Source organism: Myotis davidii, unplaced genomic scaffold (genome assembly GCF_000327345.1).
Source record: "Myotis davidii unplaced genomic scaffold, ASM32734v1 scaffold1187, whole genome shotgun sequence".
Taxonomy (NCBI): Eukaryota; Metazoa; Chordata; class Mammalia; order Chiroptera; family Vespertilionidae; genus Myotis; species Myotis davidii.
This window is the reverse complement of record NW_006299714.1, coordinates 1,777,526-1,798,219: the sequence shown is the minus strand read 5'-3', so window position 1 is coordinate 1,798,219 and position 20,694 is coordinate 1,777,526. Positions and strand designations below refer to the sequence as shown.

Below are 20,694 nucleotides of genomic sequence, written 5' to 3'. Positions count from 1 at the left end.
CTGAGGCTAAAAACAACTTTGAGTCAGGTAGCTCACATTCCTGATAACCTTCGTCTTCCGTTTTACGTCAGCCTATGGTCAGGTTCAGACATATCATGCCCAATAAGATCTTGATAGAAACATGATACTGTAACAGGACACATAAGACTTAGGCCTGGCTCAGAGTGAGGAAAGAAGCCCGGCTAAATCTCAGCAGGTGTAAAACGCCATCTTCTTGAAGATGGGGAGTGAATGTTATTAGCAATAAACAATTTGAGAAAGGGAAGAAACATCTTTCTGTAGCAAGGAGCAGTCAGGGGAGTGATGAATGTCTCATTTAAGTGAGACTCGAAGGCATTGTTTTGAGAGAATGAATCCATCCTTGTAGAAGTGAGATTTTGGAACTGATTGTACTATGCTGTGGGCATTGATCTTTCCATGCCTGCCAAGGAGAAATAGCTTCATACCTTCTTAGAGCCTTTGTATCTTAAGCTCTTTCTAGCACAAGGAGCCTTTATCTTTGTCTATGGATGAGCTTCAGGGAGGATTGTGAATATTTTTGCAAAAGTTTGAGAGAGTGTGTGTACTGTATTGGTTTTTAGAAGCTACTGTAACAAAATAAGCACAAACCTGTGGCTTAAAACAACACACATGTGTAATCTTACAGTTTTATAGGATAGACATCCAACATGGGTCTCACTAGACTGAAAACTCAAGGGGTCAGCAGGCCTGCATTTTTTCTGCAGGTGCTAGGGGAGAATTAGACCATTCCTTTGCCTTTTCCAGTTTCTAAAGGCTGCCTACATTTCTTGATTCATGGATTCTTCTCCATTTTTAAAGCTAGCAACATAGTATCTCTCTGAGTATGCCTGGGAAGGATTTTCTGATTTTGATGACTCATGTGATTGGGCCGACTCAGATAATCCATGGTAATCTCCCCAACTCAAGGTGCTTACTTAACCATATCTGTAAAACTAATTTTTAAAAAGTCCTTACCTGAGGATATTTTCCCCCCTAATGATTTCTAGAGAGAATGGCGGGGGTGGGGGTGGGGGGCAGAGAGAGAGAAACATGCCTTCACGCACATGCCCCTCCGGGGCTGGGAAACTTGCAACCGAGGTACGTGCCCTTGACTAGACATCGAACCTTAGACCCTTCAGTCTGCAGGGGTCTGTAACCACTTAGCAAACTGGCCAGAGCTCTAAAACTTTTGTCATGTAAGGTAATGTAGGAAGAAGGCAAGGGATGAGGACATGGAAAACTTTGGGGGACCATTATTCTACCTACTGTTTTACTTTTTTCAGAGAAAAACTCTTTAAGTATTTATCAGAATCTCCTGTGGTATTCATGATCCCCAAAAGGTTTGGAATGACTGTCTGTTCCTCCTCCTCCAAGTCTGCTTCCTATTCTGAATTCCAACAGCCAACCTCATATGTCAATGTGGCCCCCTCTGTCCTCTTACTTTTCATCCCTCCTACGTGCCATTCCCTTCTCATCCCTATGTTACCTTCCTTGGCAGTACAGTGCCCCATCTCAGAGGTCTCAAATTTGGTGTCCTGTCGGTATATCTAGGGTGGAAACATATTTGGCTTGTAAAGTATTTTATAATCGGGTTTTACAGATCTTTGGCATTCTTTTAAAAATCTGAAGATGGGATGACCCAGAGCCTCCATTCCTACAAAGCAACTATTAGCTGAAGCTGAGAAGCTGCACTCTGCACCATTTCCACCCATATCTCCCCATTTCTTTATGCTCTTTGCCTGAACAACTACAGGTATTTGATTTATAAGGCCTACTTCAATCCGTTTCTTCCCAACACCTGCTCATCCTGGGGACTCCAGCTGATTGGAGCTAAACCCCAATAAGGTGATGGCTGATACTATCTTACTGCCTCCTTTCCCAAGATGGTGCATGTATATTTCAACTTGGATTTTCAGGGCATCTGAGTGGAGAGGCTGCATATTACACTCCTCTGGCATGCTCCTCAGTACCTGGAGCTTCTCAAAACATGTAAAATTATAGCATGGCATTTAGTTAGAACAAGAGTGAAACCTTAGTAATCATTTAATACAACCTTCTCATTTTCTACTTTGACACCCATTGTGGCTGTCATTTGCTGAAGCGCTCACTCCCTTTGTAATAGAACCAAGATAAGCACCATCACTCTGTTTAGAGCAGTCACTTAATGAATATGTAGCAGTTTGATTGATTTTTATAGCTAAAGCCAGTGCCAATACTGTGAACCCTCAGATATGACAAAGGAAATTTATGAGTATAGGAGAAAACTAATGAAGTCAGGGACTTCTTACCCAGCAAAGTAAATTTACATTTGAGAGTGATTAACTCACTTGTGTTTAAAATATTGCATTAAAATTTATGACAGCATTAAACCTTTAATATTGTTAAAACCTCCTCTGTATTCTATAGCGTTGAATAGGAGTATTCTATAGCGTTGTTACTACTAATTAAGGTGGTGGTTACATTGCAAATTGAAGTTCATTGGCCTCTTCATCTCAAAGTCCCCAGTTATCAGGGGTTGAAGAGGGGGGTATCCTTAAGGAAAATGGCCTTTGATGGCTTTGACTATTTTTGTGACATTCCAGATGAAAGGAAAAGCTTTGTTGCTCTATGGAAAGAGGAAGTTTTGTTGGCAGCAACTTTTCCATGGGGGATAAATCCTTTCATCTTTTGTTTTTGAGATAGATGACTTGTATGTGTTTAAATAGCTAATTGTTTCTTATTTAAATGTTTTTCATAGAAATAAGCAGAGTCTTAATGAGTTCTGCTAAAAAGAGAAATAATGAGGAATATATTGAGTACCCAGAGATTTTTTTAAAAATATTTTTATTAATTTTTTACAGAGAGGAAGGGAGAGAGATAGAGAGTTAGAAACATCGATGAGAGAGAAACATCGATCAGCTGCCTCCTGCACATCTCCTACTGGGGATGTGCCTGCAACCCAGGTACATGCCCTTGACCGGAATCGAACCTGCATACCCAGAGATTTTTAATAACACAGAAAACAAGGTCTGCCTTCTTGGACTGAACCAGAGCAGGAGCTCTGCCTGTTGCCAGCATGATCTTTCTCATTTGTGAGAGTGGGGGAGGGAAGACTGGAGGAGGGGAAGAGCAGGGGATGAGGTAGAGATAACAAAATAGCTTGTCTTGACAATGTTTTAAGACTCCCTGATGTGCAGCTATGTAATGAGTGGATCCTAAAATAGCTTGCTTTGTGTATACTACATAGGAAGAGAGCCATATAGGGAAGCTGCACTTCACCCCCTATCCTGTTTTCACCTCCAAGGGTGCAGAAACAGTCTGGCGAATGGAAAGAACATTCAGATCAAGAAGTGCAGGGTCTTATCTTATGTCTATCAGATGTCCTAGGTCACTTCACTTAAATACCCAAGTCCCCTCCTCTAACAGGAGTTTGGGCCAGATGATTTCTAAGGCCCTGTCTGGCCCTTACACTGGAAATGCTCAACATTCTAGATGTTTAAAGGATTAGACATGGAAAGACTTTAGCTTAATTATACAAGCTCTTGCAGTCACATATAAAAATGTTTCCCCCTTCCTGATGTAGAGCACAAAGAATCCCACACCAAATCTTTAAACTGTGATGGGAAAATAGCCCACACTTGGTTATTCTGGGAATGAAACCCTCTTTTTATTTTTGGAGTCTGACCTTGGTCACTTGATAAATTTTTAGTACTTTCATTGGACAGTGATTAAGCATACAGATAAAAGGGAAACTCAGACATTCTCTCATTTAAAAAAACAATAATAAAAATAAATTAAACATGGTTACATTGGAAAATACAGAAAACTCCAAGGACATAAAAATTTCTTATAATCTTATCATCCAGATATAACCACTGTTCCCACTGTAGTGTACATTTTTATGTTAATTGTTTTAATGTGGGCATGAAAAAGAATTGTGTCTGAAAGGGGCTTCCTGATGCATTGAATCTGTTAGAAGCACTATTTATTTCAAGCAGATTCCAGAGCATAAAGCTGGGCCAGAATGCATTCTGAGCTGAATAATAGACAAGTGGGTTAATTATCACAAGGCTGGTAAATTCATTTATGGCTAAGGTGAATTGACTTGCCATACAAATACTCGAACATAAAATATTTTTTAAATATATTTTTATTGATTTCAGAGAGGAAGGGAGAGGGAGAGAGAGAGAGAGAGAGAGAATTATCAATGATGAGAAAATATCGATGATGGGAATCACTGATCAGCTGCCTCCTGCACTCCCCACACCGGGGATTGGCCTGCAACCCAGGCTTGTGTCTTGACCGGAAACCAAGCCTTGACCTCCTGGTGCAGAGGTCAGTGCTGAATCACTGAGCCAGATCTGCTGGGCAACAAATTCTTTTTTTTTTTTTTTTAAAGCCCCCTTTGTCTCCTCTTTCCAAGCCCAATGCTGGATATTGACACTTCCCTAAACAGCTCCTTCTCACTACATTCACCACATTGTTATCATATTCATCTGTTTATTCGTCCTCCCTCCCACTAGATGGGGAAGTCTTGTCTATCCTTATATACTCAACAAATGGCACAACATATAATTTTCTACAGGAAACATGTTTTACAAGCTTTAGTGTCATGATAGCCATGTTATGGAAAAAATATTTCTAGAAGATTGAACAAAAAACTTTGTTCTTGATTTCTCAACATCTTGGAAAGCTTCTTGGCCTAATTTGGAATAGATTTAAGAGAGAAATTTCAGTAATAATGATAGGAGATAGAATGTGTATAAACATCTGATAGAATGTGTATACACTTAAAATCTAATTTAGAATTTTAACCAGCTAGTTAAATTGTCAGTGTTCCTGAAAACATGGGAATGAAGTTGTTCCTTCAACCTACTCTTCAGCTTCCCAAGGAGGCAGTGACTACTCCAGTGCTTCTGTCATAGTATTCGTCAACAGGCTGTTCCTTTCCAAGACTTATGTTAAATACTACACACGCACACACACACACATACATCATATATAGTGACACAGCTCCAACCCTTCCTCTCTCTTCTTTCTTTTATCTTTAGTGCTAGATTTAAACACATTTCTGCATAACTTTTTTATTTCATATAATTATTGAGTTTTGCCATATTCTGAAATAGTATCAAATATTGATGGCTGTGAAATATTCCATTCTGTGACTATAACGTGATTTATTTAACTAATTCCAAATTATTGGGTACTTTGGTTACTTCTTGGATTTATATTTCTGGATACTGTAGTAAGAATCATTTAAAATATATTTTTTGAAATAGTGATATTTTTATTTTTTAAATATTTTGTATTAGTTTCAGGTATACAGCATAGTGGTTAGACAGTCATATACTTTACATCGTATTTCCCCTATATTTCCAGAATCCATTTGGCACCATTCATAGTTATTACAATATTATTAACTATATTGTCTATCTATGCTGTACTTTACATCCCCATGACTTTTGTAAATACCAAGTTGTGCTTCTTAATCACTTCACCTTTTTCAACCAGTTCCCTAACCCCTCTCCCCTCTGGCAACCATCCGTCTGTTTTCTGTATCTATGAGTATGTTTCAGTTTTGTTTGTTCATTTATTTTGTTCTTTATTTTCCATATATAGTGAAATCATATGGTATTTGTTTTTCTCTTACTGAATTATTTCACTTGGCATAATACCTCCTAGGTCCATGTTGTTAAAATTGGTAAGATTTCATTCTTTTTTATGGCTGAGTAATATTCCATTGTATATAGTATATACCACCACTTTTTTATCCACTTGGCTATTGATGGGCACCTGAGTTGCTTCCATATTTTAGATGTCGTAAATAACGCTTCAGTGAGCATAGGAGTTTATATATTCTTTCAAATTAGTGTTTTGGTTTCTTTGGATATAAATCCAGAAGTGGAATTGCTGGATCATAAGGCAGTTCTATTTTTAATTTTTTGAGGTTTCCACCGTGGCTGCACCAATCTGGATTTCCACCAGTGGTATACAAGGGTTCCCTTTTCTCCACATACTTGCCAACACTTGTCATTTGGGCATTTATAACAATAAAAATGTAATATGCTAATTAGACCGGACAGCTGAATGACCTTCTGGAAGTCCTTCCGGATGATCTTTCAGAGAACCTTCTGAGCGAAGCCAGAGCTGCGAGGGCCGAGCCCCTGGCACGAATTTTGTGCATCGGGCCTCTTGTTTTTTGATGATAGCCATTCTAACAGATGTGAGGTGATGTTTGTGTTTTAAATTTGCATTTCTCTGATGACTAGTGACGTTGAGCATCTTTTCATATGTCTATTGGCCATCTCTATGTCCTCTTTGGAGAAGGTCTATTCAGGTCTCCTGCCAACTTTTTAATTGGATGGTTTGTTTTTGTTGGTGTTGAGTTGTATGAGTTCTTTTAAATTTGGAAAATTTACACCTTACCAAATGTATGATTGGTGAATGTCTTTTCATATTCTGTAGGTTGTTTTTTGTTGTTTTTGTTGATGGTTTCTTTTGCTGTGCAAAAACTTTTTGGTTTGATGTAGTCCCATTTAAATTTTTTTTGTTTCCTTTGCCTGAGAACATATATCAGAAAAAATATTGCTAAGAGAAATGTCTGGGATTTTACTGTCCATGTTTTCTTCTAGGGTTTTATGGTTTTGAGTCTTATATTTAAGTCTTTAATTAATTTCGAGTTTATTTTTGTATATAACATAAGAATGTGGTCTAATTTTTTTTACCTGTATCTCCAATTTTCCCAGCACCGTTTATTGAATAGACTGCCTTTACACCATTCTTATGTTTTTGCCTCTTTGTCAAATATTAATTGACCATTTAGGTGTGGGTTTATTTCTGGGATTTCTGTCCTGTTCCATTGATTTATAGGTATGTTTTTATGCCAGTACCATGATGTTTGAGTATTATAGTCTTGTAGTATAAATTGATATCAAGTAGCGTGATACCTCCAACTTAGTTAATATGCTAATAATATGCTAAGGCCACTCAACCACTTGCTATGATGTGCACTGACTACCAGGGGGCAGACAGTTGACCGGTCAACCAGTCGCTATGACATGCACTGACCGTCAGGGGCAGATAGTCGACTGGTCGACCAGTCACTATGATATTCTCTGACCACCAAGGGGCAGACGCTCTGACCGGTAGGTTAGCTTGCTGCTGGAGTCTGGCCGATCAGGACTGAGTGAGAAGGGCCAGACATGCCCTGGAGCCCTCCGGTGGTCTCTCCCTGGCTGGACAACCTCCCGCATCCCTCCCCGACCCGATTGTGCACCAGTGGGGTCCCTCGGCCTGACCTGCACCCTCTTGCAATCCAGGACCCCTTGGGGGATGTCAGAGAGTGGGTTTCAGCCTGATCCCTCAGGCCAGGCTGAGGGATCCCACTGGTGCATGAATTCATGCACTGGGCCTCTAGTTTTGAATAAGTGTGGTGAAAGTGGACACCCCTGTTTTGTTCCTGATCTTAAGGTAAGTGATTTTAGTGTTTCCTTGTTGAGTATGTTGTTAGCTGTGGGTTTTTCATATATATGGCTTTTATTATGTTGAGCTATGTTCCCTCTATTTCCACTTTGCTGAGAGTTTTTCTCATAAATGGGTGCTGGATTTGTCAAATGCTTTTTCTGCATCTATTGATATGATCACATGATTTTTATTTTTCATTTTGTGTATATGGTATGTCACATTAATTGATTTGCAGGTATCGTACCAACCATGTATCCCAGGAATATATCCCACTTGATATGGTATATGATGTTTTTGCATTGCTGAATTTGATTTGCTAATGTGTGTTTTGTTGAGGATTTTTGCCTCTATGTTAACCAGGGATATTGGCCTATAATTTTCTTCCTTTGTGGTGTCTTTATCTGATATTTGGAAATAGGATAATTCTGGCCTCTTAAAATGAGTTTGGGAGTCTTCCTTCCTCCTGACTTTTTTGGAGTAGTTTGAGAAGGATGAGGGTTAGTTCTTCTTGGAATGTTTGGTAAAATTTACCAGTGAAGCCATAGAAGCATTGAACAGACTGTCCAACCTATGAGGGAAGGCGGGGGTGAGGGGGTAAGAGATCAACCAAAGGACTTGTATGCATGCATATGAGCATAACCAATGGACACAGATCGGGGCAGGTGGGGGGGGTTGTGGGCATGTGCTGGGGGTGGGGTGGCCGGGGAGAAGTCAGTGGAAGAAAAACAAACAAAGAATGGCTTACCTGCTCTAAATAAATAAATATAAAGTGCTGTTTTCTCTCTAGAGTTAAAAATAAATAAATAAAAAGTAGGGAGAGAAAAAAGAGGGTGCCTGTATTTCTAGCAGACTCCCATGTCCATGGTGGATGAAATCTCAGCTGTTTTTACAGCCAGATTATATGGGCTCCTCTTCCTGACTGATACTGTGGGCTGGGGTGATGGCATAGAATTGAGGCCTCTTGCTCCTCAGAGGGAACCTTTGCAACTAAGATCCCTCCAGATTTTCAACTGATGCATGTCAATGTGGGGTCAGCCCATTTCATGTCTGTATCCTTCCTACCAATCTCAATGTTACTTATTCTATAAATCCTTGTTATAAGACTTCTGTTCAACTAGTCTTCTTTTGATAATTTATGTTCATTGTTCTATAATTTACTTGTAACTCTAGTTAAGTCCTGGGAGCAGGTGAGTGTAACTTCCACCTACTCTGCCACCATGTTGATCGTCTAAAAATATTTTTAAGTACATCCATAATAGTTTTCTTGGTTTGTGCTTAAGGGGAAAAGCTGTCTAGGCATTGTAATTGAAATGTTTACCAACACAAAACTTAGGATAGAAATTTTCCAGTTATTTGACAATGGAAGAAGATAGGAATATAATGGATAATTGATAACTTTGAGAGAACTAGGTAGAAAATTGTGTTGGAATTTCTGTATGTGGTGAAACCATAGGATAGTGGCTCAGAATGGAACCTTTGAGATGAGTCATTCCAATTCCTTCCTCTCTACTTGTGTATTCTAGATATTTCTGTTTCATCCACCAGCCCTCATAGTTTTCTGGTTCAGACTGTGCTGAGGCTAAAGTGCCTCTGGTCCTAACATTCCCAGAGGATACTTGGAAGTCATGTGGGATATGGAGCAATTCCTTGTGTGGGACTGCCACACATATCTTAGGGGTCTGGCAGCTTTGGCTCTAGTCCACCAAATGCCTCTAGTAGACACCCCCAGCCTCTGAGCCAATCATATAGTCTCCAAATTTTCTAAATTTCTAGGGGGTGTACCCCCCCGTCCCCCCCTTGAGAAATGCCAGTCTGCATGAATGATTACTAAAACTATGTGTTAGGAGAGTATTAACATAGGTACATGTTCATGATCTATACATGGGGAAAATGTAGTTACATTATGGTATTATGTGATTCCATTAAAAAAAAATAATCCTCACCTGAGGATATTTTTATTGACTTTAGGGGGAGAGGAAGGGGAGAGAAGAAGAGGAGAGGAGAGGAGAGATGGAGAGAATGGGAGAGGGGAGGGGAGGGGAAGAGAGGAGAGGGGAGGGGAGGAGAGGGAAGGAGAGGGGAGGGGAATACATCCATCGGCCGTCCCTATATGTACCGTGACCAGGAATTGAACCCACAACCTTTTGGTGCATGAGATGACGCTCCAACCAGCTGGAGTGTGATTCTATTTTTGCTTACTATATAATTGTGTATAGAAACATATACTGGAGACACACAAATCAACATTTTATTGGTGGTTACTTTCAAGTGGGATGACAGTGGATGATTTAAAAAAGATTCTTTTTGATTTCCAAAATTTCCCCCGTTGAGCCCATATTAAATTTGTAAATTAAATAATTATAAGTAAAAAAATAGTATACTATTCAGACTGTGGAACCCTAATATATTTGTTAAATCTCTGTAATCATATGATGTAATTTTATTTTCTGGTTTTTTTTTTTTGCACTATTATCTCAATTTGAGGTAAACAGGAATATTGGGAGAGTGTTAAGAGAGAATGGATTTGTTTTTAATTTTTGTTACCTGAAGGAAACAAGGCATTTTCAGTGGTACCTGTGGCTTTTATGGTTTGAATCAGTTGGGATCAGAAAGCAAATATTAAAGGTGACTTTTATAGGGTCAGATGATGCTTAAAATCAGAATTTCTGTCCTAGATAACTCTTCTTTGTTTGAGTGTTTTATTCTGTGGATTTGCCTCTCTGATCATTAATCCTCCCTTGCCCCTCAGATAGACACTGACCCAGGTTTTATTGATCTTGTGCCAAGACCATATTGGTAAGAACAGCTTTGTGTTGAAGCATGTATAGCACTTGTTGTATGCTTCTAAATAAATAATAATGGGAATTCTAACATATGTACTCTGGGAATAGCAGGCACAGAGGTGCCACTTGTTCAGGACACAGACCAAGGTCTGTCAGGCTGGAATATACTGCACTGCGGAGAGAATGTGTGTCAGAAAGGTCGGCAGTGGCCGGGCTGCACAGGGCCTGGTAGCCAGGGTGTGGATTTCGGATTTTAAGTTCAAAGAGAAGCCATTGGAGGTTTTAATGGGAATGGCATGCTCAGATTACATATTTAAAAGACCACTCTAAGTATCGTGTGTTCTGGGGAGACATCTTGCAGGCGAAAGCATCCCCCTTGTGGGAGGAGATGGTGGCAATGAAGGAGGCAGGAATGTGACAGGTGAAGATAGATGACTCATGACTTTTCCCTTTTGGGAAAGAAGGAATACTTTTACGAGGAACACATAGCATTTAGGCTTAATATTAATGCCTACCCAAATCCTCTGTGCTTTTTTAAAGTTCTCTTGTTTGTTGAGCTATCCTGATTTATGACTTTAAAAGTTAGTGTTGGGAGGCCGAGTGTCAGATGTAATATCACAGTGCCCAGTGCCATAAGTCTTTAATATTCATCAAATATTCATGTCATTCAAGTTAGCCACCCCACCCCAATTACTTGTGAACCCTTATACCCTTCACTGTGTCTGCACCTGAACCAATTCTTCATTTGTGTTATCGCTGCAACTGCACCTGAACTAATTCTTCATTTGTGTGTTATTTTTTTCTCTGTCCCTGACTGTAAACTCCGGAGAGACAGGGATTATGTCTACTTAGTTACATTGCTCACTTTCTTACAGACAATAGAGCCTCATAGGAGGCCTTGGGTACAGGGAGGTGACCCCAGGAAGCAGGAACACAGGAGGAGGAAGAGCTGACAGCAGGTGTGTAACTGAACACTCCCGGTGGCTGGAATTAGTGCTCTGAGGCCTCTCTCAGGAACTTTGTAGAAAGTTCTCAGATGTATCCCTCTGAAAATTGGGGGCTGCAGTGTTTATCCATACATTCCTCCTTCTGTTGCCCCTGGGGGAGGTAGCTCTCCCACACTTCCAGGTGAGGGAGCCAGCTCTGCCTCACAAAATCCTTGAGGTTGAAAGTGAAGAGACTTGGCAGGTGCTTGAGAGGGATAATGTGAGTGAGCAGAATTGTCCGCAGAGCTCCAGCACCTGCTACAACCACTGGGCCTCCTGGGCTCAGCCCTGCCTGGCACAAGGAGCAGGTGTCTAATAATCACTTATTAAATGAATGCAGTAAATGAGATGATATGAGCAAAGTGCTTTTATTTCCTGCTCAGCAGGCCAGGTGCTGCTATCATTATTATTGATCAAAAAGTATTATTAGGATCTCAGCTCCCACTGAATTCCCTGTCCTCAACCTCCCTTCCCAAACTCTTCCTTCCTGGTTCACGGGGTATTTTGAGCTGTACATATGTTTCCTCCTCCTCCTTCCCTCTGCGATTCTGAGGCTGGCCTCGTTGTCTGACGCGCTAGCTCCCCCATTCTCTGGGCATTGGAGTGGTTCTGGCTGTTTCTGGGCTCCGTTCCCAGCCCACCAAGGTGAGGAGAGGTATTTATTTCAATGCAGCTGAGCTGCTTTATGTTTGGAGTTTCTCATAGTGTCCCCAAGGACACAGCACTTTCCTCTTCTGAAACGTGTCGCCTGAAAGGCCAGGCCAGAAACACCCAGGTTACTCTGTCCTCACAGAAGTCCCTCACCTGTGTTTTTTAGCCATTGGTCCCTTCCCAGGTTGTTGCACCTAGACCAGTCATGGCGAACCTTTTGAGCTCGGCGTGTCAGCATTTTGAAAAACCCTAACTTAACTCTGGTGCCGTGTCACCTATAGAAATTGTTTGATATTTGCAACCATAGTAAAACAAAGACTTATATTTCTGATATTTATTTTATATATTTAAATGCCATTTAACAAAGAAAAATCAACCAAAAAAATGAGTTCGCGTGTCACCTCTGACACGCGTATCATAGGTTCGCCATCAGTGACCTAGACCTTTGGGCTAATATTTCCCAATTAGGAATCTCCTGGGACGCTTGTTAAATATATGTTACCAGACTACTCCTCTGGAAACTGTTTCAGTGAGTGTGGGGCCTAGGAATCTGTTTTTAATAAAACAGGTTGATTCTAATCTTCAGAGAAGTATAAGGTGGGAGGTGAGGGTGGGGCTTGGGCTCTAGCTACTGGGAGGGCTTGTATTAAGGATCAATGTTCTGCCTCTGGCCATGACACCCAAGTCCCCTCTAAGGGACTTCATTGACCTGTACAAGTATATGCATTGGGTTGGAAAGTCAGTTCGTGAACATTTGACTTCTAGTTCTGTTTTCTGCTAGTGGTGTCTTTGAAAGTTATTTTAAACTCTGTGCCTTGGTTTCTTTATTTTTGAAGTTGGCTGCCTAATATTTAATCTCATTCCTTTAGCATAGAAATTTGGGGGAAAACCAGTAAGAGAATGCCTTTAATACAGCTTAAACTCCCTAGAGAAAGAAACTTTATATTTACTGGCATTGAGGATTGTTATTGTTACTAATAATATTACTGGAATTAATTGGCCTCTTGTCTGTGTCTGCATATAGAGCTATTGTTTGTTCATAAAGAATGTTTTGTTCAGATGGTTGTCCTCTTGGGATATACCTTTTGTTTTCAAAAGTGTTTCAGGAAACCATAGTCATACAGCCTCCTGACAGTCATCCGGGTATACATTAGTGTTTCCTGTGTTGCTTTCTAATGCAGACTTTCTAATATAGAGGCTCAATTTACGATAGTAGATAATCTAGAACTCTTATAATGTGGCTCACGGGAGGTGCTGTCTGGCTTTCAGGTTCTGACTCTATGAAGCACGCTGAAAAGTGTGTTGTATACTGTCCTCTTACTCTTTCTGCCCAGGTTTTCTAAGTGTGGGTTGGAAAGACACTTGGTAATCCTCAGCAGGCCTCCTTGTGGAAGAAATGCATCTCCTTGTAGGAATGAGAGCCTTCCCTCCTGTCAGTCCTGTTGGCATGCTACACTTGGAGGAGGGAGCATGAGTTTTATCATGATCATTGTACATATTCAGGCATATATCAGAATTGGTAGCTGCCCACAAGTGAGTTCCTACTATGTGCCAGATACAAGGATTAGCCTTAGAATAAATGTTAAGCAGGACTCATGAGAAAGAGGCAAATCAAATGATTATACAAATACATATTTGGAGACTAAGACATGGCACGCAGCAGATGTAGAGAATCAGAATGCAGTAAGACATATAAAAGGAAAACCTGGTTGGCTGTTAGGTATCTAAGGGATGAACGGGGTCATTAGAAGGGAAAGTAGAGAGGGGAGAGCATTGAGGGCACAGGAAGAGCATATACAAAGGCCTGAGGTGGAAAGGGGCACGGTGTGTCCACAGAACTGAAGGAATGCAGTGTAGCGGGAGCACACAGAGGGAGACTGATGGGAACTGAGTTTGAAGATGTGAACAAATGCTAAACCTTCAGGATGTCATAATTTACTTTAAGAATTTTAGTCTTTATTGTAAGTGCAGTACAGAAAGGTAGTGGCATGGTTGTTGTATGGGGTGATGTGGGGAGGGTAGAGAAGATTATCTCTAGGGAGACACAGGGAGGCAGTCCAGAGGATAGATGATGGTGACTTGGCCTAAGGTGGTGGGGAGAGGACATATGCAAAGGTTATTTGGAATAAGAAACTAAAAGACTTGGTAATAAAAAAAACTCTTGGGTTTGAGGGAGAGGAAAGTGTTAGATAACTCAGATGTCTTCCACGAGCAGTTGGGGAAGCCTTTCACCGACTTAGGGAACACTCTCATCTGCCGACTTAACTATGGATAGTTGAAATGTTGCTATAAATCACAAATCCTATGCTGAATACTGCTTCTTCACAAATTATCACATCTGTGGTTTGACATTATTCTTAGGCCAAGAAAAATGTTTCCATGCTTTGTGCGTTGTGCTATTTTGAATTCCAGTCCACCTCCTGGGGGAAGGCCACTGCAGGCTGACCCTGCAGGCTGGCTCAGCACATGCTTTAGGGCTCTAGCAATGTGGGAACACCGAAGGTTTTTAGAAAAGTTGCACCTCAGTCAGCTAGCCATAATTTTTCAGTCACAGAATCCAGCAAGAAGCTCTTTCAATATCAGCAAACAATTCAGTTTTGTGTTTCTCTGCTGAGAAGTGCTTTTATTTTGAATTACATCATGGTGCGGGCAGCAGTGATGTGGTGGCACAGTGGGACAGCAGTGGGGTGGTGATGGGGATAGTGATGGTGGGGTGATCATGGTGGTGGTAACAATAATGTTGGTGATGGTGGAGTTGTTTGAAGGCATTGCATTCTGATCAGTACTGAGTGCCATAATCAGGCTCTGAGGAGTCCACGCTGCATTTCCCATTGCCGGACTTTGGGCTGGGTGCAGGGATGTATTGAAGTTGGCAGAGACCTCTGACTGCCCTACTCACCATTGCCCTCTCCAGAAGCATGCATTTGATAGAGATGTATTTGATCTATTTTCGTTGTTGTTTTGGGCAAAGGGAGGAACGAGAATTGGAGGGAGTTGAAACACTGTGATCCAGTTCTGAGTTGAGGCCAGCTTCTAGCCAGGATTGTAAATGGCCCAGGCAGTATCTTTAAAGATCTTAAAAGAAAGGAATTTGAGATACCTAGCTACTGTTTCAGTTCGCTTGTCGTTGCTGAACTTCTTCAGTGAGAAGCTTTTGTTTGTTTCCTCTTCTGCCATGACCTTTGTCTTTTGCAGTCCATACTCTTATTTCTACACGGAGATTTTCTAGCAGTGTGAGCTTGGGCAGTCCTTCTGTGCATGCTATTCTACTTGTCTTTCCTTATTTTTCTCCATATTAGCATCTGGTGCACCAAAGATCACTGGTTTATTTTTTGGGGGTTCTTTCTCCTTCTATAAGAATATACATTCCATGAGGGCAGAAACTTTTTTTTATTCGCTGTTTTATTCCCAACACCTTCAGTGGTACCTGGCACAGAGTTAGGGGTATTATAAGCCTAATCTCATATAGTTACCATGAGAATGAAACAAAATAAGATAGGTAAACTGCCTGGCAGTCCCAGCCTGGCATGGTGAGGGCTAGTGAATTGTTCGGCTCTTCTTGACACTCTTCTTTCCCGTAACTTCTTTCTCTTCAGCACTTAGAGTGCCATCCTGTTTAGTTTTTTACCTCCTTAGTGATGTGTCCATTTTATTCATGGCTCTTCTTTCTTCTGTCCCATAACTGGCCACTTTCAGAAACCTGGTTAGGGGTTCTGAGGAAGGATGTCCCAGCTTTTATCTCTTTCAGCGTATTCATTCATAGGCTTTCATTACTGTTACTAATAAAATGTATACTTACCATTATTATGGTATTTTACATATGATTGTAGAATGCACGTGTTACTTTAATGTAGATAACAGTAGTAACAAACATTATTCATGAACTGTCCTTCCCACGATGAATTGCCCCATGAGTAATAGTTATTATTATCTTCAATTTACAGATGAGGAAAATGAGGCTTAGAGATGTTAATATCTTGCCTGTGGGTACACATCCCTCCTAAGTGGTAGATGGAGAAGTCATTCTGAGATCTGGTTCTTCTGTTTCTTCATTTATCCATCCATCTGAAAGACCATGTGGCAGTCACGATGCTGAGCTCTGGCCACACAATAGGGAAAAACCGATGTAGAACCTGTGATGGCTCATCGCTGTGACGGTCACCACTCTCATTCTGCTGAATACACTGTAGAGCGCCTCATTCTAGGGTGAGCCTTGGTTAGGTATTTTCAATTCCCTATTTTAGCCTCACCTCAAGCTTTGAATATCTAAATCTGAATTATCTGTCTTTAGGCCAGCTCCTCACCAAAATTACGTACTTTCATATCTCCATTAGGAAAACCACATGTCACACAGGCTCAAGACTTTGGAATAATTTTGATTACTCAGTTTCTTGTACTTTATAGTTTGAATCCACACCCAGGATATCTTGATTATTTTATCTTTGGAAACGTATCTCTGACCTGTCTCTACCTCTCCAGTTCCTCTCCACCATTCAAACACCAGCTCCTATGTGCTGATCCCTGATTTACTGAAATAGCATCAAGGCTGAATGTTAGTTTTGTGCTCTGCTTAAGATTCCACTAATCGTAAGGCTCCTAAAGGCATAAATGCAGCTTACCGATTCTTTGTCCTCAACAATGTACCAGGCACTTAAGAGATACTCCAATGATTAATAAATTCAAGCACCTTTTATACTTAGACCACAATTCTCAAGCTTGCTCTGGAAGTTATGAGAATTTTTTTTGGAAGATCATGTGAATATATTACTTGTAGGCTAGTCTGTGCATCTCAACAATGAATATTATATTTTAATTTTATTTATTTTTAAGCTTCATCCAAGGACATGCTTAGAGAGGGGGAAGCAAGAGAAATAGAGAGTGAGAGAAAAAACATTGATCTGAGAGAGAGAAACATCAATCCGTTGCCAGCAATCCAGGTATGTGTCTTGATCAGAATCAAACTGGCATCCTTTCATTGCACAGGATGATGCAAAAATAACTGAACCACTCTGGCCAGGCCATACTATATTTTTAAAACCAAGTCTATATCTGCTTTCTCCCATTAATGTTCACTACTTGTGCATTTATTTTACCATCTGTTGGCACCAAAGACCTAGAGAAATTTCTGCTTGAACACATAAATATTGCCCAGCCAACATGACTCAGTGGTTGAGCATCAACTTATGAACCACGAAGTCACCATTCAATTCCTGGTCAGGATATATGCCCAGGTTGCGGGCCCCATCCCCAGTGTGGGGTGTGTAGGAGGCAGCTGATTGATGGTTCTCATCATTGATGTTTCCATCTCTCTCTCCCTCTCCTTTCCTCTCTGAAATCAATAAAAATATATTTTTAAAAAACATAAATATTGTTTCCATTAAAGAACAACACTTCCATTTTTTTGGTGCTACCATAATTTATAGAAACACAATTTGAGAACCACTGTAAATTACAAAGAAATTATGAGCCATGCAGCATTTTAGATATTACAGGGTAGAATAAGTTAATCCCTATCCCTACGAGGGTTTCCCCCATTTTTTAGGAAAGACTACTTTGTATTTTCTGAAGCCCTGCAATCACTGTGTTTGTGGCTCAGAGACTTGATGGGCATGGGGTGGGTGTGCCAGAGGTCTTCTTCCTTATGTCCTCGCTTTTCTCACTTGAACGCTCTCTCTCCGAGCTCCTGGTTGGGACTCTTAGCCTTCTACTACACTCGGGAGGGGCATACTGGCTTGTGCAGACATGGAAGACATCAGCATGACCTTTACAATTTTGTTTGACCATCCCTTTACCTTTCTCATTAGAAATAAATTGTTTGCACAGTTAGCAATGCCTGTGGACTGAAAGAACCCTGCATTCTTAAGACTATTTCAAAGTGAGGCTCGTGGGATTTCTAAATGTGCATCCTGACTTTTAGAAATCATTTAGAGGACACGTATGCTTTCTTCAGGCAGAACAACAACAACTGTAAATAATTATGTCCCCAAATAAATCTTTTTATAAATGACTTAACACTGAGTAAATCTTTCATTCATTAAGATAACAGGCTTTTTAATGTGGATAATAACTGTCATTTACTAAGGTTATTATATAATAGTCTGCAAACTGCTGCAGAAAAACTTGAATGTTATAAAATAGATGCCATTGGACCATAGCATTTGATGAATCATGAGTTGGAGTTGAGCATCTACCAGTTGTGGAGTTTGTCTTTTTATTTTTAAACTAAAAAACAAAACCCAAACAAACAAACAAAATCCCACAAAAACAATAGAATAGATTTGCCTGTTTCAAGTTCTTTTTCCTCTATTGTTAACTCTGTAGTGGCAAAAGCCAGCTTCACCATATTACCCAGCAATTGCTATACCATTTATTGTGACAGCTGAGAGGCCGAAATTTCCAAAAGCTGTTTTCAGTGAACAAACGTGTCATTTTTTAACAACTATATCAGATCACATTCCATGCTGAGAAGAGTCCCTCTATGAAGATCTGCGGGAAGAGCCTTCTGGGACGGCAAGGGTGAAGGTTTGAACAGGGAACCAGCATTATGTGTTAAAGAAACAGAAGGCCAGAGAGGCTGGAGTATAGGGGACAAGGATGAGCATGATAGGAGGTGGAGCCAGGGAGGCTGGCAGGATTCAAACACTGTAATGTGTTGCAGACCATTATAAGGAGTCTGGAATTTTTTCTATGGGCAGTGGGGTACCACTGAAGGTTTCTAACGGGTATAGACAGATCTGTAGCCGCCAGCTTTAAATGTGCCCTGTTGAAAGGTTTCTTTTAAATTGAAATAATTCTTCTTTGTATTTTATAGAATAGACCAGAGGGCTGCCATTTTGCCAAAGGATGCTTTTGAAACTCAGCGGGACTTAAATGAGGTAGGTGCAATCGTTGGTTGCAGAAACATGAATTAGCCAATTATGAAAGCTATTACTGTTTTTCCTAGGCCCAGGAATTCTCTCTGATAAAAACTTTTAAGTATTTTTGCTCTTAAGCGACTTGTTTCCTTTGTCCTTCTTTGGGTAATGTTATTCCTTGCTCTGGAGCAGACACACTTAAAATATTATTTGTAGGGCTGCTCACTATGTCTTGGACCTGAACCAAGTCCAGCAGTCATTTCATTACACTCTTTTCAACTTTGCTTCAGGATTGGATAGCCATGGCTGACAGTTACATTTGTAAAATTTTTCTCTTAATTTGATTTCATATCTCTCTTTATTCTAACAGCTTTTGCGGTCTCAAATATAATCATGCTTGCCATTTATCCATGGAACATGAGTTAGTGTGGTGCTTGTAACACAGCCTTAGTGTGTTTTGAGACAATGAAGCCATCTTTTCCAACCCAAATGGTTTCTCACCAAAGTGGACATCGCAGTGTTAATAAGCTTTTTCTAGATTTTCTTTGAAATGTATAATTTAATTCTTCTGTTGGAAATCAATATAATAAAAGTGGGATCTCTGTTATGAATGCCTTGGCTTATGACATTGGTGTGTAATACTGCCTACTTGTTCTTGTCCTCATTGTATAATTAAGGAGCAGTGGGTGGTATATCTGATTAGGATCATAACAAAAATAATGAAAAGACTTGATGTTCAGATGCCAGGAAGAGAAATGATGGGCTTCAGGCAAATTTTTCATTTGTCATTTAAAGATGCATCTCTCTTCCCCTTCCAGAGAGGAAAAAAAGTAATGGACTGACTTTAGGTGATATTTTTAAACTGTAGAACTTAGCTGAAATGAATAGCTAAAGGTAAACCAGCTGCCTGATTGAATCAAGTTAAATAAATTACTAAAGTTGTGGAAATCTCCTAAAGATAACAATACAGAACACTTCTTGTTATTTCTTTGTGCCTGGAGACAGCCTCCAAATTCCACAATCTCATTCATGGTAGCAAGAGTGGAAAAGAATTTAAGAATCTAAGAGAAAGAGGGAAGAATATGAATCAGTGAACACAGCTTTTTGCCCCACTGTGAACAAGCAAAGTGCTGATTGTAAAGAAATGATGCTTTGCTTTGACACAAATGACTAGAAAAATGAAGTGGTTGTAAGAGTCAACTTGTGATAGGTTCCCAGTATTTGGGAGAAACTGGTTTGTGAGCTGGAAACCCATGAGATTACTTGATAATTGCAAAAAGCTCTATTTGAAAATAGGCTTTTCTGTATTGCTTCACTATTGTATTTGCAAATTACATGGTATGTGCCAGCTCATTGCTCTGGCATTCCATGGGTACAAGAATGCTAAATGGAGACATGCAGCCAAAGGAGCAGTCAGTGCCATGGAAAAGGGGTGATGCTGATCCAGACAGATCGATAACAGTGAGTGTGTGCTCAGAGTGGCTTTGTTCCAATCGAGGTAAATTGTGTGTGCAGGCCCTCATCCTTTCATGAAGTTTATGTTGTGACTGAAATTTGGTGACAGGAGGAAACCTTAGAAAAGCTTGTGGAAGGCATCAAGAGTGGGTCCAGACCATGTGTTCAGACTTATTGATGGAGACCTCTTATACAGTAGAAATATATTTAACTGCATCTTTCCCACCATTTCCCAAATTTACGGAAACCACTCTTTTATGAAAGAACCCCATAATAACATTTCTTTAGTCAACCGAGTCCTAAAGGATACAGGTGGAAAACATGCTTTAATATTTTTAATGGAAATAGAAAAGACATAGAAGTGTGTATACTGTAAGTCACAGCTGGATGAATTCTCACAAAGTACATAACAAGTCCCTAGATCAGTGATGGTGAACCTATGACACGCGTGTCAGAGGTGACATGCAAACTCATTTTTTTGGTTGATTTTTTTTTTGTTAAATGGCATTTAAATACATAAAA

The 20,694-nt window shown here is 40.2% G+C and overlaps 1 protein-coding gene across 4 annotated transcripts in view; it reads left to right on the top strand.

Annotated features, from left to right (window-relative positions):
* FAM13C (family with sequence similarity 13 member C) overlaps positions 1-20,694 on the top strand; it is a 125,256-nt gene that overhangs the window by 53,394 nt on the left and 51,168 nt on the right. For all 4 annotated transcript variants that reach the window (XM_006775807.1, XM_006775809.2, XM_006775808.2 and 1 more), the window contains one exon: positions 18,675-18,738. In XM_006775807.1, coding sequence (XP_006775870.1) covers positions 18,675-18,738 — 64 coding nt within the window. The remainder of the gene's footprint in view (positions 1-18,674; positions 18,739-20,694) is intronic.